General features: G+C 44.9%; 1 protein-coding gene across 1 annotated transcript in view; it reads right to left on the bottom strand.

The window, feature by feature from the left end:
- The window catches only part of CHRDL2 (chordin like 2), a 69,671-nt gene extending 55,367 nt beyond the window's left edge, over positions 1-14,304 (bottom strand). Inside the window, exon 1 of the mRNA XM_072133808.1 lies at positions 14,146-14,304. Coding sequence (XP_071989909.1) covers positions 14,146-14,236 — 91 coding nt within the window. The 5' untranslated portion in view covers positions 14,237-14,304. The remainder of the gene's footprint in view (positions 1-14,145) is intronic.
- Between the last annotated feature and the right edge of the window lie 2,264 nt (positions 14,305-16,568).

Below are 16,568 nucleotides of genomic sequence, written 5' to 3'. Positions count from 1 at the left end.
ATGACCTGTACTCAGAGAGATATCACTGTGTTATCTGTGGTGTTACATAGGACTGCAGGACACATCTACTACATGATCTGTACTCAGAGAGATATCACTGTGTTATCTGTGGTGTTACATAGGACTGCAGGACACATCTACTACATGATCTGTACTCAGAGAGATATCACTGTGTTATCTGTGGTGTTACATAGGACTGCAGGACACATCTACTACATGATCTGTACTCAGAGAGATATCACTGTGTTATCTGTGGTGTTACATAGGACTGCAGGACACATCTACTACATGATCTGTACTCAGAGATATCACTGTGTTATCTGTGGTGTTACATAGGACTGCAGGTCACATCTACTACATGATCTGTACTCAGAGATATCACTGTGTTATCTGTGGTGTTACATAGGACTGCAGGACACATCTACTACATGATCTGTACTCAGAGATATCACTGTGTTATCTATGGTGTTACATAGGACTGCAGGACACATCTACTACATGATCTGTACTCAGAGATATCACTGTGTTATCTGTGGTGTTACATAGGACTGCAGGACACATCTACTACATGATCTGTACTCAGAGATATCACTGTGTTATCTGTGGTGTTACATAGGACTGCAGGTGACATCTACTACATGATCTGTACTCGGAGATATCACTGTGTTATCTGTGGTGTTACATAGGACTGCAGGACACATCTACTACATGATCTGTACTCAGAGATATCACTGTGTTATCTGTGGTGTTACATAGGACTGCAGGACACATCTACTACATGATCTGTACTCAGAGATATCACTGTGTTATCTGTGGTGTTACATAGGACTGCAGGAGACATCTACTACATGATCTGTACTCAGAGATATCACTGTGTTATCTGTGGTTTAACATAGGACTGCAGGTCACATATACTACATGATCTGTACTCAGAGATATCACTGTGTTATCTGTGGTGTTACATAGGACTGCAGGACACATCTACTACATGATCTGTACTCAGAGAGATATCACTGTGTTATCTGTGGTGTTACATAGGACTGCAGGACACATCTACTACATGATCTGTACTCAGAGATATCACTGTGTTATCTGTGGTGTTACATAGGACTGCAGGTCACATCTACTACATGATCTGTACTCAGAGATATCACTGTGTTATCTGTGGTGTTACATAGGACTGCAGGACACATCTACTACATGATCTGTACTCAGAGATATCACTGTGTTATCTGTGGTTTAACATAGGACTGCAGGACACATCTACTACATGATCTGTACTCAGAGATATCACTGTGTTATCTGTGGTGTTACATAGGACTGCAGGACACATCTACTACATGATCTGTACTCAGAGAGATATCACTGTGTTATCTGTGGTGTTACATAGGACTGCAGGACACATCTACTACATGATCTGTACTCAGAGAGATATCACTGTGTTATCTGTGGTGTTACATAGGACTGCAGGACACATCTACTACATGATCTGTACTCAGAGAGATATCACTGTGTTATCTATGGTGTTACATAGGACTGCAGGACACATCTACATGATCTGTACTCAGAGAGATATCACTGTGTTATCTGTGGTGTTACATAGGACTGCAGGACACATCTACTACATGATCTGTACTCAGAGAGATATCACTGTGTTATCTGTGGTGTTACATAGGACTGCAGGACACATCTACTACATGATCTGTACTCAGAGATATCACTGTGTTATCTGTGGTGTTACATAGGACTGCAGGAGACATCTACTACACAATCTGTACTCAGAGAGATATCACTGTGTTATCTGTGGTGTTACATAGGACTGCAAATCACATCTACTACATGATCTGTACTCAGAGATATCACTGTGTTATCTGTGGTGTTACATAGGACTGCAGGACACATCTACTACATGATCTGTACTCAGAGAGATATCACTGTGTTATCTGTGGTGTTACATAGGACTGCAGGTGACTACTACATCATCTGTACTCGGAGATATCACTGTGTTATCTGTGGTGTTACATAGGACTGCAGGTGACTACTACATGATCTGTACTCGGAGATATCACTGTGTTATCTGTGGTGTTACATAGGACTGCAGGACACATCTACTACATGATCTGTACTCAGAGATATCACTGTGTTATCTGTGGTGTTACATAGGACTGCAGGACACATCTACTACATGATCTGTACTCAGAGATATCACTGTGTTATCTGTGGTGTTACATAGGACTGCAGGACACATCTACTACATGATCTGTACTCAGAGATATCACTGTGTTATCTGTGGTGTTACATAGGACTGCAGGAGACATCTACTACATGATCTGTACTCAGAGATATCACTGTGTTATCTGTGGTGTTACATAGGACTGCAGGTCACATCTACTACATGATCTGTACTCAGATATCACTGTGTTATCTGTGGTGTTACATAGGACTGCAGGTCACATCTACTACATGATCTGTACTCAGAGATATCACTGTGTTATCTGTGGTGTTACATAGGACTGCAGGACACATCTACTACATGATCTGTACTCAGAGATATCACTGTGTTATCTGTGGTGTTACATAGGACTGCAGGACACATCTACTACATGATCTGTACTCAGAGATATCACTGTGTTATCTGTGGTGTTACATAGGACTGCAGGTCACATCTACTACATGATCCTAACTCAGAGAGATATCACTGTGTTATCTGTGGTGTTACATAGGACTGCAGGTCACATCTACTACATGATCTGTACTCAGAGATATCACTGTGTTATCTGTGGTGTTACATAGGACTGCAGGGCACATCTACTACATGATAAGTACTCAGAGAGATATCACTTTGTTATCTGTGGTGTTACATAGGACTGCAGGACATATACTACATGATCTGTACTCAGAGATATCACTGTGTTATCTGTGGTGTTACATAGGACTGCAGGACACATCTACTACATGATCTGTACTCAGAGAGATATCACTGTGTTATCTGTGGTGTTACATAGGACTGCAGGACACATCTACTACATGATCTGTACTCAGAGATATCACTGTGTTATCTGTGGTGTTACATAGGACTGCAGGTCACATCTACTACATGATCTGTACTCAGAGAGATATCACTGTGTTATCTGTGGTGTTACATAGGACTGCAGGAAACATCTACTACATGATCTGTACTCAGAGAGATATCACTGTGTTATCTGTGCTGTTACATAGGACTGCAGGACACATCTACTACATGATCTGTACTCAGAGATATCACTGTGTTATCTGTGGTGTTACATAGGACTGCAGGACACATCTACTACATGATCTGTACTCAGAGAGATATCACTGTGTTACCTGTGGTGTTACATAGGACTGCAGGACACATCTACTACATGATCTGTACTCAGAGAGATATCACTGTGTTATCTGTGGTGTTACATAGGACTGCAGGTGACATCTACTACATGATCTGTACTCAGAGAGATATCACTGTGTTATCTGTGGTGTTACATAGGACTGCAGGACACATCTACTACATGATCTGTACTCAGAGATATCACTGTGTTATCTGTGGTGTTACATAGGACTGCAGGACACATCTACTACATGATCTGTACTCGGAGATATCACTGTGTTATCTGTGGTGTTACATAGGACTGCAGGACACATCTACTACATGATCTGTACTCAGAGATATCACTGTGTTATCTGTGGTGTTACATAGGACTGCAGGAGACATCTACTACATGATCTGTACTCAGAGATATCACTGTGTTATCTGTGGTGTTACATAGGACTGCAGGTCACATCTACTACATGATCTGTACTCAGAGATATCACTGTGTTATCTGTGGTGTTACATAGGACTGCAGGACACATCTACTACATGATCTGTACTCAGAGAGATATCACTGTGTTATCTGTGGTGTTACATAGGACTGCAGGTCACATCTACTACATGATCTGTACTCAGAGATATCACTGTGTTATCTGTGGTGTTACATAGGACTGCAGGTCACATCTACTACATGATCTGTACTCAGAGAGATATCACTGTGTTATCTGTGGTGTTACATAGGACTGCAGGTCACATCTACTACATGATCTGTACTCAGAGATATCACTGTGTTATCTGTGGTGTTACATAGGACTGCAGGAGACATCTACTACATGATCTGTACTCAGAGATATCACTGTGTTATCTGTGGTGTTACATAGGACTGCAGGTCACATCTACTACATGATCTGTACTCAGAGATATCACTGTGTTATCTGTGGTGTTACATAGGACTGCAGGATACATCTACTACATGATCTGTACTCAGAGAGATAACACTGTGTTATCTGTGGTGTTACATAGGACTGCAGGACACATCTACTACATGATCTGTACTCAGAGATATCACTGTGTTATCTGTGGTGTTACATAGGACTGCAGGATACATCTACTACATGATCTGTACTCAGAGAGATATCACTGTGTTATCTGTGGTGTTACATAGGACTGCAGGACACATCTACTACATGATCTGTACTCAGAGATATCACTGTGTTATCCGTGGTGTTACATAGCACTGCAGGACACATCTACTACATGATCTGTACTCAGAGAGATATCACTGTGTTATCTGTGGTGTTACATAGGACTGCAGGACACATCTACTACATGATCTGTACTCAGAGAGATATCACTGTGTTATCTGTGGTGTTACATAGGACTGCAGGACACATCTACTACATGATCTGTACTCAGAGATATCACTGTGTTATCTGTGGTGTTACATAGGACTGCAGGTCACATCTACTACATGATCTGTACTCAGAGATATCACTGTGTTATCTGTGGTGTTACATAGGACTGCAGGACACATCTACTACATGATCTGTACTCAGAGATATCACTGTGTTATCTGTGGTGTTACATAGGACTGCAGGACACATCTACTACATGATCTGTACTCAGAGATATCACTGTGTTATCTGTGGTGTTACATAGGACTGCAGGTGACATCTACTACATGATCTGTACTCGGAGATATCACTGTGTTATCTGTGGTGTTACATAGGACTGCAGGACACATCTACTACATGATCTGTACTCAGAGATATCACTGTGTTATCTGTGGTGTTACATAGGACTGCAGGAGACATCTACTACATGATCTGTACTCAGAGATATCACTGTGTTATCTGTGGTGTTACATAGGACTGCAGGACACATCTACTACATGATCTGTACTCAGAGATATCACTGTGTTATCTGTGGTGTTACATAGGACTGCAGGACACATCTACTACATGATCTGTACTCAGAGAGATATCACTGTGTTATCTGTGGTGTTACATAGGACTGCAGGACACATCTACTACATGATCTGTACTCAGAGATATCACTGTGTTATCTGTGGTGTTACATAGGACTGCAGGACACATCTACTACATGATCTGTACTCAGAGAGATATCACTGTGTTATCTGTGGTGTTACATAGGACTGCAGGACACATCTACTACATGATCTGTACTCAGAGATATCACTGTGTTATCTGTGGTGTTACATAGGACTGCAGGTCACATCTACTACATGATCTGTACTCAGAGATATCACTGTGTTATCTGTGGTGTTACATAGGACTGCAGGACACATCTACTACATGATCTATACTCAGAGATATCACTGTGTTATCTGTGGTGTTACATAGGACTGCAGGACACATCTACTACATGATCTGTACTCAGAGAGATATCACTGTGTTATCTATGGTGTTACATAGGACTGCAGGACACATCTACATGATCTGTACTCAGAGATATCACTGTGTTATCTGTGGTGTTACATAGGACTGCAGGAGACATCTACTACACAATCTGTACTCAGAGAGATATCACTGTGTTATCTGTGGTGTTACATAGGACTGCAAATCACATCTACTACATGATCTGTACTCAGAGATATCACTGTGTTATCTGTGGTGTTACATAGGACTGCAGGACACATCTACTACATGATCTGTACTCAGAGATATCACTGTGTTATCTGTGGTGTTACATAGGACTGCAGGACACATCTACTACATGATCTGTACTCAGAGATATCACTGTGTTATCTGTGGTGTTACATAGGACTGCAGGAGACATCTACTACACAATCTGTACTCAGAGAGATATCACTGTGTTATCTGTGGTGTTACATAGGACTGCAGGTCACATCTACTACATGATCTGTACTCAGAGATATCACTGTGTTATCTGTGGTGTTACATAGGACTGCAGGACACATCTACTACATGATCTGTACTCAGAGATATCACTGTGTTATCTGTGGTGTTACATAGGACTGCAGGACACATCTACTACATGATCTGTACTCAGAGAGATATCACTGTGTTATCTGTGGTGTTACATAGGACTGCAGGTCACATCTACTACATGATCTGTACTCAGAGATATCACTGTGTTATCTGTGGTGTTACATAGGACTGCAGGACACATCTACTACATGATCTGTACTCAGAGATATCACTGTGTTATCTGTGGTGTTACATAGGACTGCAGGTCACATCTACTACATGATCTGTACTCAGAGATATCACTGTGTTATCTGTGGTGTTACATAGGACTGCAGGACACATCTACTACATGATCTGTACTCAGAGAGATATCACTGTGTTATCTGTGGTGTTACATAGGACTGCAGGACACATCTACTACATGATCTGTACTCAGAGATATCACTGTGTTATCTGTGGTGTTACATAGGACTGCAGGACACATCTACTACATGATCTGTACTCAGAGATATCACTGTGTTATCTGTGGTGTTACATAGGACTGCAGGACACATCTACTACATGATCTGTACTCAGAGAGATATCACTGTGTTATCTGTGGTGTTACATAGGACTGCAGGACACATCTACTACATGATCTGTACTCAGAGAGATATCACTGTGTTATCTGTGGTGTTACATAGGACTGCAGGTCACATCTACTACATGATCTGTACTCAGAGATATCACTGTGTTATCTGTGGTGTTACATAGGACTGCAGGACACATCTACTACATGATCTGTACTCAGAGATATCACTGTGTTATCTGTGGTGTTACATAGGACTGCAGGTCACATCTACTACATGATCTGTACTCAGAGATATCACTGTGTTATCTGTGGTGTTACATAGGACTGCAGGACACATCTACTACATGATCTGTACTCAGAGATATCACTGTGTTATCTGTGGTGTTACATAGGACTGCAGGAGACATCTACTACATGATCTGTACTCAGAGATATCACTGTGTTATCTGTGGTGTTACATAGGACTGCAGGTCACATCTACTACATGATCTGTACTCAGATATCACTGTGTTATCTGTGGTGTTACATAGGACTGCAGGACACATCTACTACATGATCTGTACTCAGAGATATCACTGTGTTATCTGTGGTGTTACATAGGACTGCAGGACACATCTACTACATGATCTGTACTCAGAGATATCACTGTGTTATCTGTGGTGTTACATAGGACTGCAGGTCACATCTACTACATGATCCTAACTCAGAGAGATATCACTGTGTTATCTGTGGTGTTACATAGGACTGCAGGTCACATCTACTACATGATCTGTACTCAGAGAGATATCACTGTGTTATCTGTGGTGTTACATAGGACTGCAGGACACATCTACTACATGATCTGTACTCAGAGATATCACTGTGTTATCTGTGGTGTTACATAGGACTGCAGGACACATCTACTACATGATCTGTACTCAGAGATATCACTGTGTTATCTGTAGTGTTACATAGGACTGCAGGACACATCTACTACATGATCTGTACTCAGAGATATCACTGTGTTATCTGTGGTGTTACATAGGACTGCAGGACTCATCTACTACATGATCTGTACTCAGAGAGATATCACTGTGTTATCTGTGGTGTTACATAGGACTGCAGGACACATCTACTACATGATCTGTACTCAGAGAGATATCACTGTGTTATCTGTGGTGTTACATAGGACTGCAGGTCACATCTACTACATGATCTGTACTCAGAGAGATATCACTGTGTTATCTGTGGTGTTACATAGGACTGCAGGACACATCTACTACATGATCTGTACTCAGAGAGATATCACTGTGTTATCTGTGGTGTTACATAGGACTGCAGGACACATCTACTACATGATCTGTACTCAGAGATATCACTGTGTTATCTGTGGTGTTACATAGGACTGCAGGTCACATCTACTACATGATCTGTACTCAGAGATATCACTGTGTTATCTGTGGCGTTACATAGGACTGCAGGGCACATCTACTACATGATATGTACTCAGAGAGATATCACTTTGTTATCTGTGGTGTTACATAGGACTGCAGGACATATACTACATGATCTGTACTCAGAGATATCACTGTGTTATCTGTGGTGTTACATAGGACTGCAGGACACATCTACTACATGATCTGTACTCAGAGAGATATCACTGTGTTATCTGTGGTGTTACATAGGACTGCAGGACACATCTACTACATGATCTGTACTCAGAGATATCACTGTGTTATCTGTGGTGTTACATAGGACTGCAGGTCACATCTACTACATGATCTGTACTCAGAGAGATATCACTGTGTTACCTGTGGTGTTACATAGGACTGCAGGACACATCTACTACATGATCTGTACTCAGAGATATCACTGTGTTATCTGTGGTGTTACATAGGACTGCAGGACACATCTACTACATGATCTGTACTCAGAGATATCACTGTGTTATCTGTGGTGTTACATAGGACTGCAGGACACATCTACTACATGATCTGTACTCAGAGATATCACTGTGTTATCTGTGGTGTTACATAGGACTGCAGGTCACATCTACTACATGATCTGTACTCAGAGAGATATCACTGTGTTATCTGTGGTGTTACATAGGACTGCAGGACACATCTACTACATGATCTGTACTCAGAGAGATATCACTGTGTTATCTGTGGTGTTACATAGGACTGCAGGACACATCTACTACATGATCTGTACTCAGAGAGATATCACTGTGTTATCTGTGGTGTTACATAGGACTGCAGGACACATCTACTACATGATCTGTACTCAGAGAGATATCACTGTGTTATCTGTGGTGTTACATAGGACTGCAGGTCACATCTACTACATGATCTGTACTCAGAGATATCACTGTGTTATCTGTGGTGTTACATAGGACTGCAGGTCACATCTACTACATGATCTGTACTCAGAGAGATATCACTGTGTTATCTGTGGTGTTACATAGGACTGCAGGACACATCTACTACATGATCTGTACTCAGAGAGATATCACTGTGTTATCTGTGGTGTTACATAGGACTGCAGGTCACATCTACTACATGATCTGTACTCAGAGATATCACTGTGTTATCTGTGGTGTTACATAGGACTGCAGGACACATCTACTACATGATCTGTACTCAGAGATATCACTGTGTTATCTGTGGTGTTACATAGGACTGCAGGTCACATCTACTACATGATCTGTACTCAGGGAGATATCACTGTGTTATCTGTGGTGTTACATAGGACTGCAGGACACATCTACTACATGATCTGTACTCAGAGATATCACTGTGTTATCTGTGGTGTTACATAGGACTGCAGGACACATCTACTACATGATCTGTACTCAGAGAGATATCACTGTGTTATCTGTGGTGTTACATAGGACTGCAGGACACATCTACTACATGATCTGTACTCGGAGATATCACTGTGTTATCTGTGGTGTTACATAGGACTGCAGGACACATCTACTACATGATCTGTACTCGGAGATATCACTGTGTTATCTGTGGTGTTACATAGGACTGCAGGACACATCTACTACATGATCTGTACTCAGAGAGATATCACTGTGTTATCTGTGGTGTTACATAGGACTGCAGGTGACTACTACATGATCTGTACTCGGAGATATCACTGTGTTATCTGTGGTGTTACATAGGACTGCAGGTGACTACTACATGATCTGTACTCAGAGAGATATCACTGTGTTATCTGTGGTGTTACATAGGACTGCAGGACACATCTACTACATGATCTGTACTCAGAGATATCACTGTGTTATCTGTGGTGTTACATAGGACTGCAGGACACATCTACTACATGATCTGTACTCAGAGAGATATCACTGTGTTATCTGTGGTGTTACATAGGACTGCAGGACACATCTACTACATGATCTGTACTCAGAGAGATATCACTGTGTTATCTGTGGTGTTACATAGGACTGCAGGAGACATCTACTACATGATCTGTACTCAGAGATATCACTGTGTTATCTGTGGTGTTACATAGGACTGCAGGACACATCTACTACATGATCTGTACTCAGAGATATCACTGTGTTATCTGTGGTGTTACATAGGACTGCAGGTCACATCTACTACATGATCTGTGCTCAGAGATATCACTGTGTTATCTGTGGTGTTACATAGGACTGCAGGTCACATCTACTACATGATCTGTACTCAGAGATATCACTGTGTTATCTGTGGTGTTACATAGGACTGCAGGGCACATCTACTACATGATCTGTACTCAGAGATATCACTGTGTTATCTGTGGTGTTACATAGGACTGCAGGACACATCTACTACATGATCTGTACTCAGAGAGATATCACTGTGTTATCTGTGGTGTTACATAGGACTGCAGGACACATCTACTACATGATCTGTACTCAGAGATATCACTGTGTTATCTGTGGTGTTACATAGGACTGCAGGACACATTTACTACATGATCTGTACTCAGAGATATCACTGAGTTATCTGTGGTGTTACATAGGACTGCAGGACACATCTACTACATGATCTGTACTCAGAGATATCACTGTGTTATCTGTGGTGTTACATAGGACTGCAGGACACATCTACTACATGATCTGTACTCAGAGATATCACTGTGTTATCTGTGGTGTTACATAGGACTGCAGGAAACATCTACTACATGATCTGTACTCAGAGATATCACTGTGTTATCTGTGGTGTTACATAGGACTGCAGGACACATCTACTACATGATCTGTACTCAGAGATATCACTGTGTTATCTGTGGTGTTACATAGGACTGCAGGGCACATCTACTACATGATCTGTACTCAGAGATATCACTGTGTTATCTGTGGTGTTACATAGGACTGCAGGACACATCTACTACATGATCTGTACTCAGAGATATCACTGTGTTATCTGTGGTGTTACATAGGACTGCAGGACACATCTACTACATGATCTGTACTCAGAGATATCACTGTGTTATCTGTGGTGTTACATAGGACTGCAGGACACATCTACTACATGATCTGTACTCAGAGATATCACTGTGTTATCTGTGGTGTTACATAGGACTGCAGGACACATCTACTACATGATCTGTACTCAGAGAGATATCACTGTGTTATCTGTGGTGTTACATAGGACTGCAGGACACATCTACTACATGATCTGTACTCAGAGAGATATCACTGTGTTATCTGTGGTGTTACATAGGACTGCAGGACACATCTACTACATGATCTGTACTCAGAGAGATATCACTGTGTTATCTGTGGTGTTACATAGGACTGCAGGACACATCTACTACATGATCTGTACTCAGAGATATCACTGTGTTATCTGTGCTGTTACATAGGACTGCAGGTCACATCTACTACATGATCTGTACTCAGAGAGATATCACTGTGTTATCTGTGGTGTTACATAGGACTGCAGGTCACATCTACTACATGATCTGTACTCAGAGATATCACTGTGTTATCTGTGGTGTTACATAGGACTGCAGGACACATCTACTACATGATCTGTACTCAGAGATATCACTGTGTTATCTGTGGTGTTACATAGGACTGCAGGACACATCTACTACATGATCTGTACTCAGAGATATCACTGTGTTATCTGTGGTGTTACATAGGACTGCAGGTGACTACTACATGATCTGTACTCAGAGAGATATCACTGTGTTATCTGTGGTGTTACATAGGACTGCAGGACACATCTACTACATGATCTGTACTCAGAGATATCACTGTGTTATCTGTGGTGTTACATAGGACTGCAGGACACATCTACTACATGATCTGTACTCAGAGAGATATCACTGTGTTATCTGTGGTGTTACATAGGACTGCAGGACACATCTACTACATGATCTGTACTCAGAGATATCACTGTGTTATCTGTGGTGTTACATAGGACTGCAGGACACATCTACTACATGATCTGTACTCAGAGATATCACTGTGTTATCTGTGGTGTTACATAGGACTGCAGGACACATCTACTACATGATCTGTACTCAGAGATATCACTGTGTTATCTGTGCTGTTACATAGGACTGCAGGACACATCTACTACATGATCTGTACTCAGAGAGATATCACTGTGTTATCTGTGGTGTTACATAGGACTGCAGGACACATCTACTACATGATCTGTACTCAGAGAGATATCACTGTGTTATCTGTGGTGTTACATAGGACTGCAGGTCACATCTACTACATGATCTGTACTCAGAGAGATATCACTGTGTTATCTGTGGTGTTACATAGGACTGCAGGTCACATCTACTACATGATCTGTACTCAGAGAGATATCACTGTGTTATCTGTGGTGTTACATAGGACTGCAGGTCACATCTACTACATGATCTGTACTCAGAGATATCACTGTGTTATCTGTGGTGTTACATAGGACTGCAGGTGACATCTACTACATGATCTGTACTCAGAGAGATATCACTGTGTTATCTGTGGTGTTACATAGGACTGCAGGACACATCTACTACATGATCTGTACTCAGAGAGATATCACTGTGTTATCTGTGGTGTTACATAGGACTGCAGGTCACATCTACTACATGATCTGTACTCAGAGAGATATCACTGTGTTATCTGTGGTGTTACATAGGACTGCAGGTCACATCTACTACATGATCTGTACTCAGAGAGATATCACTGTGTTATCTGTGGTGTTACATAGGACTGCAGGACACATCTACTACATGATCTGTACTCAGAGATATCACTGTGTTATCTGTGGTGTTACATAGGACTGCAGGACACATCTACTACATGATCTGTACTCAGAGATATCACTGTGTTATCTGTGGTGTTACATAGGACTGCAGGACACATCTACTACATGATCTGTACTCAGAGAGATATCACTGTGTTATCTGTGGTGTTACATAGGACTGCAGGACACATCTACTACATGATCTGTACTCAGAGATATCACTGTGTTATCTGTGGTGTTACATAGGACTGCAGGCCACATCTACTACATGACCTGTACTCAGAGATATCACTGTGTTATCTGTGGTGTTACATAGGACTGCAGGACACATCTACTACATGATCTGTACTCAGAGAGATATCACTGTGTTATCTGTGGTGTTACATAGGACTGCAGGTCACATCTACTACATGATATGTACTCAGAGATATCACTGTGTTATCTGTGGTGTTACATAGGACTGCAGGACACATCTACTACATGATCTGTACTCAGAGATATCACTGTGTTATCTGTGGTGTTACATAGGACTGCAGGACACATCTACTACATGATCTGTACTCAGAGAGATATCACTGTGTTATCTGTGGTGTTACATAGGACTGCAGGACTGACCCCTCCCCTGACCTGTGATGATTTGTCTCTCCTGTCACTCTCCGGCTCCTGGTTGATCTCACACTCACTTCTTACCCCCTGGTTACAGTCAGTATTCAGTCATCTCTGACACTGGGGGTGAGTGTGCACTTATCATCTGTACAATCACTGTCCCCTCACACTCATATAGATGCCACTTACCTGCACAGGTGCTGATTCTTACTTACAGAATTTGCATATCTCTGCAGCTTTCTTATCACTGAGGGTCACTCACTGTCACCTCTTGCACTCAGTGTCACACACTGACACTCACCTGCACACACTCCCCTTCTGCTCATTCCCCCCTTGCACTTACCGTTACACTCAGTCACACACTCCCTGTCACTCACCTCCTGCACTCACTTGCACACATGTCATCTGTCACTCACCTGCACTCACACTCACCTGCACCCTCAGTCTCCCCCCTGTACTCACGGGCTCGGGCTCTGGCGGGCGTGCTCCGGGTGACACAGATGAGGGTGAGTGCCCCCAGGATGAGTGCGAGCTCCCGGGCTGCGGGTGTCATGTCTCCGGTGTCTCCTCTGCTCCGGCCGCTTCTCCTCCCCGGCTATAAGAGCCCAGCGGCCAGCGGGACAGCGCGACGTCACGGCCCGGGGCGCCACCTGCCGGACACAGGGGGGACTACAGGGAGGCTAAGGTACTACATCCACCAGCAACACCAGATACTGCACCAGGGCGCCACCTGCCGGACACAGGGGGCACTGCAGGGAGGCTAAGGTACTACATCCACCAGCAACACCAGATACTGCACCGGGGGCGCCACCTGCCGGACACAGGGGGGACTACAGGGAGGCTAAGGTACTACATCCACCAGCAACACCAGATACTGCACCAGGGCGCCACCTGCCGGACACAGGGGGCACTGCAGGGAGGCTAAGGTACTACATCCACCAGCAACACCAGATACTGCACCGGGGGCGCCACCTGCAGGACACAGGGGGAACTACAGGGAGGCTAAGGTACTACATCCACCAGCAACACCAGATACTGCACCGGGGGCGCCACCTGCCGGACACAGGGGGCACTGCAGGGAGGCTAAGGTACTACATCCACCAGCAATACCAGATACTGCACCGGGGGCGCCACCTGCAGGACACAGGGGGAACTACAGGGAGGCTAAGGTACTACATCCACCAGCAACACCAGATACTGCACCGGGGGCGCCACCTGCCGGACACAGGGGGCACTGCAGGGAGGCTAAGGTACTACATCCACCAGCAACACCAGATACTGCACCGGGACGCCACCTGCCGGACACAGGGGGGACTACAGGGAGGCTAAGGTACTACATCCACCAGCAATACCAGATACTGCCCCGGGGGCGCCACCTGCCGGACACAGGGGGGACTACAGGGAGGCTAAGGTACTACATCCACCAACAACACCAGATACTGCACCGGGGGCGCCACCTGCCGGACACAGGGGGGACTACAGGGAGGCTAAGGTACTACATCCACCAGCAATACCAGATACTGCACCGGGGGCGCCACCTGCAGGACACAGGGGGAACTACAGGGAGGCTAAGGTACTACATCCACCAGCAACACCAGATACTGCACCGGGGGCGCCACCTGCCGGACACAGGGGGGACTACAGGGAGGCTAAGGTACTACATCCACCAGCAACACCAGATACTGCCCCGGGGGCGCCACCTGCCGGACACAGGGGGCACTGCAGGGAGGCTAAGGTACTACATCCACCAGCAACACCAGATACTGCACCGGGACGCCACCTGCCGGACACAGGGGGAACTACAGGGAGGCTAAGGTACTACATCCACCAGCAACACCAGATACTGCACCGGGGGCGCCACCTGCCGGACACAGGGGGGACTACAGGGAGGCTAAGGTACTACATCCACCAGCAACACCAGATACTGCACCGGGGCGCCACCTGCCGGACACAGGGGGCACTGCAGGGAGGCTAAGGTACTACATCCACCAGCAATACCAGATACTGCCCCAGGGGCGCCACCTGCCGGACACAGGGGGGACTACAGGGAGGCTAAGGTACTACATCCTCCAGCAACACCAGATACTGCACCAGGGCGCCACCTGCCGGACACAGGGGGCACTGCAGGGAGGCTAAGGTACTACATCCACCAGCAACACCAGATACTGCCCCGGGGGCGCCACCTGCCGGACACAGGGGGGACTGCAGGGAGGCTAAGGTACTACATCCACCAGCAACACCAGATACTGCACCGGGGGCGCCACCTGCCGGACACAGGGGGGACTGCAGGGAGGCTAAGGTACTACATCCACCAGCAACACCAGATACTGCACCGGGGGCGCCACCTGCCGGACACAGGGGGGACTACAGAGAGGCTAAGGTACTACATCCACCAGCAATACCAGATATTGCACCGGGGGCGCCACCTGCTGGACACAGGGGGGACTACATCCACCAGCAACACCAGATACTGCCCAGGGGCGCCACCTCAGGACACAGGGGGGACTGCAGGAAGACTGCGGGACTACATCCACCAGCAATATCAGATACTGCACCGGGGCGCCACCTGCCGGACACAGGGGGAACTACAACCACCAGCAATACCAGATACTGCCCCGGGGCGCCACCTGCCGGACACAGGGGGGACTACAGGGAGGCTAAGGTACTACATCCACCAGCAACACCAGATACTGCACCAGGGGCGCCACCTGCCGGACACAGGGGGGACTACAGGGAGGCTAAGGTACTACATCCACCAGCAACACCAGATACTGCACCGGGGGCGCCACCTGCCGGACACAGGGGGGACTACAGGGAGGCTAAGGTACTACATCCACCAGCAATACCAGGTACTGCACCGGGGGTGCCACCTGCCGGACACAGGG

Source organism: Engystomops pustulosus, chromosome 2 (genome assembly GCF_040894005.1).
Source record: "Engystomops pustulosus chromosome 2, aEngPut4.maternal, whole genome shotgun sequence".
In the NCBI taxonomy this organism is placed as follows: Eukaryota; Metazoa; Chordata; class Amphibia; order Anura; family Leptodactylidae; genus Engystomops; species Engystomops pustulosus.
Note: the sequence above shows the minus strand (reverse complement) of the source record. Positions and strands in the feature narration are given on the sequence as shown.